This window comes from Arachis duranensis, chromosome 6, assembly GCF_000817695.3.
Source record: "Arachis duranensis cultivar V14167 chromosome 6, aradu.V14167.gnm2.J7QH, whole genome shotgun sequence".
Lineage (NCBI taxonomy): Eukaryota > Viridiplantae > Streptophyta > Magnoliopsida > Fabales > Fabaceae > Arachis > Arachis duranensis.
In genome coordinates, this window is record NC_029777.3 from 92,722,992 (window position 1) to 92,731,152 (window position 8,161).

Genomic DNA, 8,161 nt, shown 5'->3' on the forward strand with positions numbered 1-8,161 from the left:
GTAGGAAAATTGATGAAAGAATAGATTGAAATGATCCAAGAATAATAAGATTAAAAGTCCATTGACCTGGAACCTCAGAAGACAGAGACGCAACAGAGTTCATGGTTCTAGTCCATGGGCACCAGGGCTGGAGTAGCTCGAGATTGAGCTGAAGCGACAATGTGAGTCAGAACAAGCTCTATGAAGAGAAGTACGACGACAAAGGAAGTTGGAAGAAAATTTAGAGAGATTGAAATCCAGTTTCAAAGGTAGGAGATCTCAAGCTGATTAAGAAACCACATCTTTGAGAAGTGAAGATCCATTCTCGGAAGAAATTATGAGGGATAAAGTCCCTAGAAATTTTAAAAGCCCAAATATGGACTTTTACGACGGAACGACCGACCTAAAACACCACCTGAGCAACTTCAAGAGCCACATGTATATGGTCGACGTTTCTGATGCAACTCGGTGCAAAGTCTTTCCGGCTACATTGACCAAGGCAATGATAAATTAGTTTGATAGTCTTTTTCCTAGGCCAGTCACTTATTTTGATGACTTGGCCAAGTGTTTGCTCACTTGATTCTCCATTAGAAAAGACAAAGTTAATCATGCTCCAAGCTTCTTGGGTGTCAAATAAGAGATCAAAATATTATTTGAGTTCTACATAAAAAGGTTCAATAAAGCATGTTTGGAGATTCAAAATTTGCCTACTGAAACAGCTATCATGGGGCTCATTAATAACCTCAGAAAGGGTCCCTTATCACAGTCACAGTCCATATAAAAAAGGCAACTAACTTCTTTGTACGAGGTTTAAGAATGAACAGAAAAATATATCAATATGAAAGAAACAACTCAGTTGAGAAAGCCTACAACCGGACAAAATATCCAATATCAATCTCAAGACAAAGAAAAGGAGCCAAAGAAGAATACTACTCGAAAGACGTTGGAGGTACCACTCTTACACTCCATTGCGAGTTTTTCTGGTCGGTGCTTTCAGGAGGATAAGCCAAACTGAAAAGAAATTTTTTCCGAGGCCAATTCAAAGCAAGAAAAAGGGCAATTGTACTGAATATTGTGAGTACCACAAAATTTATGGTCATTCAACTAATTACTGTTATGACTTAAAGAATATGATAGAAAAATTAGTATGAGAAGTATGACTGGATAGTACCTAGTTGGGAGGTCAGATGAAACTAGTAAAAACAAAAAATAAAAAAGAGACAGTAAAGATAGAGAAAGGTGAGAAAGACCAGCAAGAACACCTGAAAAGCATATTCACATGATTGATGGTGGTTTTGCAGGAGGAGCAACAACTAAGTCCTCCCAAAAAAGGTACTTGAAGGTGGTTTACCAAGTCGGGGAGGACGAGAGGATACCTGATCTGCCTACAATAACATTTTCTAAAGAAGATGCTTGGGGAATTATTCCTGGGCATGATGATCCTATGGTTATAACTATGATTCTAGCCAATGCCCATATTCACATGACGTTGGTAAATCAAGGAAGTTCAGCGGATATTTTATTTAAACCAGCGTTGACAAGCTAGGTTTGTAGAACAAGGATTTGAAAGCATATCCAGACTCTCTCTTTGGCTTAGGAGATTCCTCCATCCAACCTTTAGGGTACATCATACTGTACACAACTTACGATAAAGGGTTAAATTCATGAATCATAAACGTCAACTACATTATGATAGACGTGGCGTCAGCACATAACGCCTTGATAGGTCGGAAAATTCTAGTCAACTCGCTGTTGTAGTAACAACTTCTCATCTCTACATAAAATTTTTTACTCCAAAAGGAATATCTACCATAAGAGGAGATCAGAAATTAGCCAAAAGATATTATAATAAAAGCCTTAATTTACAGGGTCACCCAAAGGAGAAGGAACTAAACTCAATAGAGTTCCACAGTGTTCGAGTTCGAGAAGATTTAAGACCCCAACCTAAAGGAAGGACGAAAGAAGTGCAAATAGACAACGAAGTTGAAAAAACTACTAATGTGGGAGGTCAACTAAAAAAATTGAAATATGATCAATCGAAAGATGATCTCATCAAGCTCCTACAAGATAATTTTGACCTCTTTACATGGAAAGCCTCTAACATATCTAGCATCCATCCTAACATTATGTCCCATAAACTTGCTGTATACTCAAGCTCACGACCTGTGCAATAATGACGACGAAAGTTCAGTCCCAAAAGAGCATAAGTCGTAGAGAAATAAGTTCAAGCATTTCTGAAAATCGAATTCATAAGGAAAGTGAAAATATCCTTTATGGCTAGCTAACATTATGTTGGTTAAGAAGCAAAATAAAAATAGATTATGTGCATGTTTGGGCGCCATTATTTTGTTAAAAAAAGATCCTTTTTCAATGAAAAAGATATTTTTTATTTTTTAACGTGTTTGGCAAATTTCTAGTAGTAAAAGTAAAAGCACTAGTAAAATAAAAAAAAAGATCTTTTTTGAGAAGCTGTAATTTACATCTTTTTTTAAAAGATCTTTTTTCCTTAAAAAAAAGATATTTTTCATGTAATAAATAAACAAAAAAGTACTTTTATATTATTATACCCAAACATAATTAATAGATAAAAAGACCTTTTTACATGAGATATCCAAACATAAAATTACTTTTACTTCTTTATAAGATCTTTTAAAAAAAGATAACTCGAAAAAAGATCTTTTTTTAGAAGCTCACCCAAAGAAGCCCTATGTACATAAATTACAGGTTTAATTACTCTGATGGTCTTTATAGTTTGACAAAATTCTTAATTAAGTCCTATACTTTTTTTTCCTTTTAATTGGATCCCTGCATCAAATTTTTTTTTCAATTAGGTCCTCTTAACAATAATTGGTTTAATTATACAAGGACCCAATTAAAAAAAAATTAATGCAATGATCTAAATAAAAGAAAAAAAAGTATAAGAACCCAATTAAAAATAAAATTTAGTACAACTTAATTAAAAAAAAATTATAAAAACCTAATAAAAATTTTCACAAAATTATAGAGACTAAATTATATCAATCTCAATAAAACTTGTCTCAAAGATTCTTATCCTCTTTCCATCATTAATGCTTTGACGGATTCAGTCACCTGTGAATTTAAATTACAAGTAATTGTTTTAAGTTCTTTTCCTTACAAATCATGTACTTTTCTTTTTAAAAACGGTAAATGTTGCTAGGTTTGTGTTTATCAAGTGATATTTAATGTTTATTTTAATCTAGTATTTTGGGTATACTAATTAAATTAAACTCTATATTCTCTGATTTTATTTTGAAAAATATAACGCAGTTTCCATTAAATTAAAACTATATTTTACGTGTATACATATACCTGCATCTTTTAGAGTTATGATATAATTATATAAAGAATATATCTCCTCTAATGTGAGTTTGCCACGAAAATTAAAAAAAGTGAGGGTGTATCCACCTTTAAATACAATAGATTTTTTCATGCTCTTAAACCACTGTTTGATCCTTTTGTTATGATACTCAAATAAAAAAAATTATTGGATTCGTTTCAGATATTCCTAAGATGTTTTTTTCTTTTTTCTTTTTTGGCGGCCATTGTTGCCTCTGTGTGACTCTTTTTTTTTTTTTTCTAACATTGATGTTCATACTTTTAGCTTTATGAACTCCCTTTATGGTTTTGGTTGATTATCCGTTAAATATATATATATCATCTTTATCAAAAATTTCATCTTATAAGCTTTCATATTTATGAATTATGAGAAATTAATTTGTAAAATGACTCATGCATGGCTTTAATTTTTTTTTATTGTGCTAAGCATTTCTTTAGTAAATATTAGAACTTCAGTTAAAAAAAGATAAAGATCAATATCATGATTTTTTTTAAGTTTGGTTCCACCGAGACATAATGTTCTCTATCATTACAGGTACACTTTTTTTTTTTTTGGTTAGCTTGGTAAATGCTACATCAAGTTATTAGCGAATAATATGGCTGGCGTTAGTTGGGTCATGGGTGGTGCTAGCTTTTAGACTACTGATAATTAAGGTTAAATTTTATAGAGGATGAATTGATATCTCTATTGGCTCCGTAGCAAGATTTTTTGTCTATAGTTTATATTTTGATCAACGTAGAGTGAAGACACCTAGCATAGCCAACAGCCACAAGAGAGAGTGTATACGTGGATAGCAGTTTATTCTTTTTGGTAAAGAGGGAGTGGAAACACTATTAAAAATTTATTTATGGGCTCATGGGTTAAGTATCCAAGTCTTTTTATTTTATTTTTTTTTTAATTCCATATGGGAGTCTATTATTTATGTATGTATTCTTTATTTGTTAAATATAAAATTTTATAATTAACGTGGGTTGATTGAGTGATTTTTTTGTTATCAAAAATATAGAGAGAGTAGTCGAACTCGTCACTTCTTAAATAAATATAGAAAGATTATGCCATTTTTTGTTTGGTGACTAAAGATTATGCCATTTGAGCTATAATTTATTGGTCGTTAATTCAGTGATTAACTTACTCATTTGTTTAAATAAACATTAAATATTCTACTTATACTTCTATTATGTAGTATTGCGTTTATTTTGTGTATCCTTTAGTACATAGACAGAGAGACATAAACACTGAAGACATAAATTTTTTAAACTTGTTTGGTATACAAATACAAAACAGAAGACACAAATCTTGTTTGGTATACAAGTACAAAATAGAAGACATAAATCATATTCTTATTAAATTTTAATATTACCCTTAATGCAAATTTTATTAGTACCACCACTACATAACTATCATCTCAACCAAACTACCACTATTAACAATCAGCCACCATCTCAATAAAAAATAACCACCAATAACAATCTAAAATTAAATAACAAATTTAATCCAACAAATATCAGCAAAAAAAAATCAATCCAACAAAATTAATACAAAAATTATTTTAACAAAAATTCAAACAAATAAAAAATTAAATTATACAAAAAAATAGTGCGAAAAGGAAGAACAAATTTGAAATATGATAACAGAATACGGATCTGAAAATATAGTGCACGAGAGAACCGATAATGAATCTGAAAATATGGTGATAGACGAGAAAACGATGCGCTAGATTGCCGACGAAAAGTGAAGTAGAGGCAATAACTGTAAGAGGTGTGGAAGAAAAGGAGGAAGAGAGGCAGTGGCAGACTGGTGGTACGACGGGAAGAGAGGCAGGTAAACAGAGTGGTAAGAAGAGAAGATGAGAGGTTAAACTCTCTGTGTTTTAGAAGTGGAAAGGAAAATGGATGAAAGGAGACTGAGAAATGAGAAGAATTTGAAGGATAATTTTGAAAATTAAATGTCAAAAATAGTGTCTATGTCTCAAGTTTAATATTCCACCTCACTGCTATATACAAATTTTGTGTCTTTATATGCCTTTAGGTAGTGTTTGGTTAGTGGGTGTGTCTACACAAGACAGAGACACGCTGACACACGTCTTCTGTTTGGTTATTGAGACACACAATTTTAAAGGACACGCTGGTATACAAATTGACATAAATTACATGTATTCAGTGTACCTCTAATAAGTTGAGACACAAAATTAATATTGAGACACTGATTATTTTGACAATTTTACCCTCCCTTTTCCTCTCCATTTCAACTTCCGTCTCTTCTTTCTTCATGGCCAACCAAACAGAATCTCTTCTCCCCTCTTTTCTTCTCCCCATTTGAACTTCTGTTTTTTTTTTCTCTTCATGGCCAATCAACCTCCTCTTACTGAAGTGTCTTTGCCATTGCCATTGCTACTGCCTCACTTTCTCCTCGTACTCTCCAAATTGGGTCTCTGTCTTCTTCTTTCTTCCAAAACTCCAGATCTGCGACTTGTGTCTCTGTCATGTCGCATGCGAGCCTCTGTCATCGACCCATCGTGCCTCCATCTTCATCTCTGTTCATCCTTCTATTTGCCCCTTTTTGGATTTTTTCCCCTTAAATGAAGTTTTATTTTTTCTTTGTTTTTTATTATTAATCTGAGTTATTTTTAGAAAAAAAAATTATAGTCTGAAATTCTGAATGCTATGAACAATTTTTTATGTTGGCTTCTATGCTGTTAAAATATCTCACCTTCCAATTAATTTTTTAATTTGATATTTCATTCGTTCATAGTCGATTCAACAACATAAAATTGACACAAGGAATTCAAAATGAGAATCATGCTAATTAATTACTTGTTGTTTAATGAGAAAGATATGTATCAAATTTGTTGTTGAAATTACTAGAATTTTTGTTATCTGGATATTTTTTTATGAATAGATTAGTGTAGCTGTTGAAAAAATATAGATAGTGGTGATGGTGGTAAAGGTAGATGATGAGGGTATTATTGACTTTTTAAAGTTTGATGTGTTTATGTTCTTTGCTAAACATAAAATATGTATACATGTATTTTGTGTCTATGGCTATATAATTCAAGTCTCTGTGTCTATGTCTCATGCTATACACTAAACAAACGGAGCCTTATGTGTTTTCATGTTTGTCAAAATTTTGTGTCTTACCAAACAAAGAATGTGTATTTTCGTGTCTATGTCTTGGATAGACACACCCACTAACCAAACGCACGCTAAACAAACGAGCCTTATGTCTTTCCGTGTCTATCAGAATTTTGTGTCTTACTAACCAAACGAAGAACGTGTATTTTCGTGTCTATATCTTGGGTAGACACACCCAATAACCAAACGCGCGCTTGTATCCTGCTAGCCATTTTTCTATTATAAATAATTTTACAAAAATGCTAGGTGTTTTAAATCTTTTGAGTAACTAAGTTTAATCAAATTATTAAAATTTAAAGATTAAATACCCTTTTCGACCCATGTCCTTTTTTAAATTTGACTACACACCCCCTAACCTTTATAAAATATCAGATCGACCCCTGTCCATATATTCCGTGAGACCAATAAGCCCTTCCATTGGTTTCTCCGTTCATAGTCGTCCGAAAACGCTGAGGTATAATGTGCAGCCCGTGACATGGCCTTGGCACATCCTATATGGAATGGTATATGTTCATTGGGACCATTAAGACCCTGTACAGTCAGTAAAGCGACGTTGTTTTGGCCCGAAGCTTTTTTGCGTGTTATTGTGAAATCTCATTCTCCCTCTTTTCTGAACCCTAACACTAGGGGCTCAAGCATGAGCGATCTAGAGCAATCTTCAACCTCTCACACACGTCGTGTCTAGAGGAAGACTATGATGGGTTCGAGTAGCAATGCAAGTTAGGGGAAGAAGGCCAACTTCCAGCACCCTAAATGCAAGTGTGAAACGTATGCAATCATGCAAGAATCCAGGACATCGAAGAACCCAGACAGAATCTTTCTCAGTTGTTCCTACTATCGCATAAGTGTGTCTCTATCTTCCATTTATGTAATCAACTTCTTCTGTGGTTTAACAAGTTGTATTCACTATAATGGCAATTGCAGACGAAGCAACGTCACTGCAACTATTTTGTTTGGTTGGATGAACTGATTTCTAAACGTTTTGGGCATGAAGATGACAATGATGTTGAAGGAAGAATGATGATGCTGGAGAATAGATTGGAGCAACTAGAATATAAGATTGAGCATGCATATGAAAAAAAATAAAAAAATGTAGTAATCACTATGGTATATTTGTTATGCTGGTAATGTTAATTATGTTAACAAGAATTGTGTATGTAGTGTTTTAGGGTATAATGTGTTGCTGTAAGTGATGCATGGACAAGGTTAAGACATGAGTTAATTTGCTCTGTAATTGCAGGTTCTATATGAATGGAATGTGAATTTTTTTTTTTTGTAAAAATCCTAAGTCTGAAACCATGATAAGTCTGCACAATGTTGTATAAGCTAAAAGCATAATATTTATATTCATCACCTCTACCAGGTGGCACATTCTTCTTCTACTTAGGTGTTTCTTGTCTAACACAACTCTTCTTCTTAGTACACTTTTGTCTAGCATCCATTGCATCTTTCATCCTCACGCTAGGCTGCTTCTTCCTCACACTCTTCCTCTTTACGTTAACTTCCTCATCACTACTGCTTTTATCATATTCGAATCCAGATGTGGGGGGTGTTTGTAAGGTTCGTCTTCAGTGGTCTCATATCCATCATCGGAAGAAGAAGAATCAACCTCAACAATATCTGGCCCATATACTGGTTGACTAACATCATGCTCAAAATAAATAACCAGTAAATTTGACTCCACATTCTCCAT

At 33.2% G+C, this 8,161-nt stretch overlaps 1 protein-coding gene across 1 annotated transcript in view; it reads right to left on the reverse strand.

The window, feature by feature from the left end:
• Positions 1-8,161, reverse strand: part of LOC107494627 (glutathione S-transferase T3-like) — a 12,940-nt gene extending 4,779 nt beyond the window's left edge. Inside the window, exon 1 of the mRNA XM_016115668.1 lies at positions 7,965-8,161. Coding sequence (XP_015971154.1) covers positions 7,965-8,161 — 197 coding nt within the window. The remainder of the gene's footprint in view (positions 1-7,964) is intronic.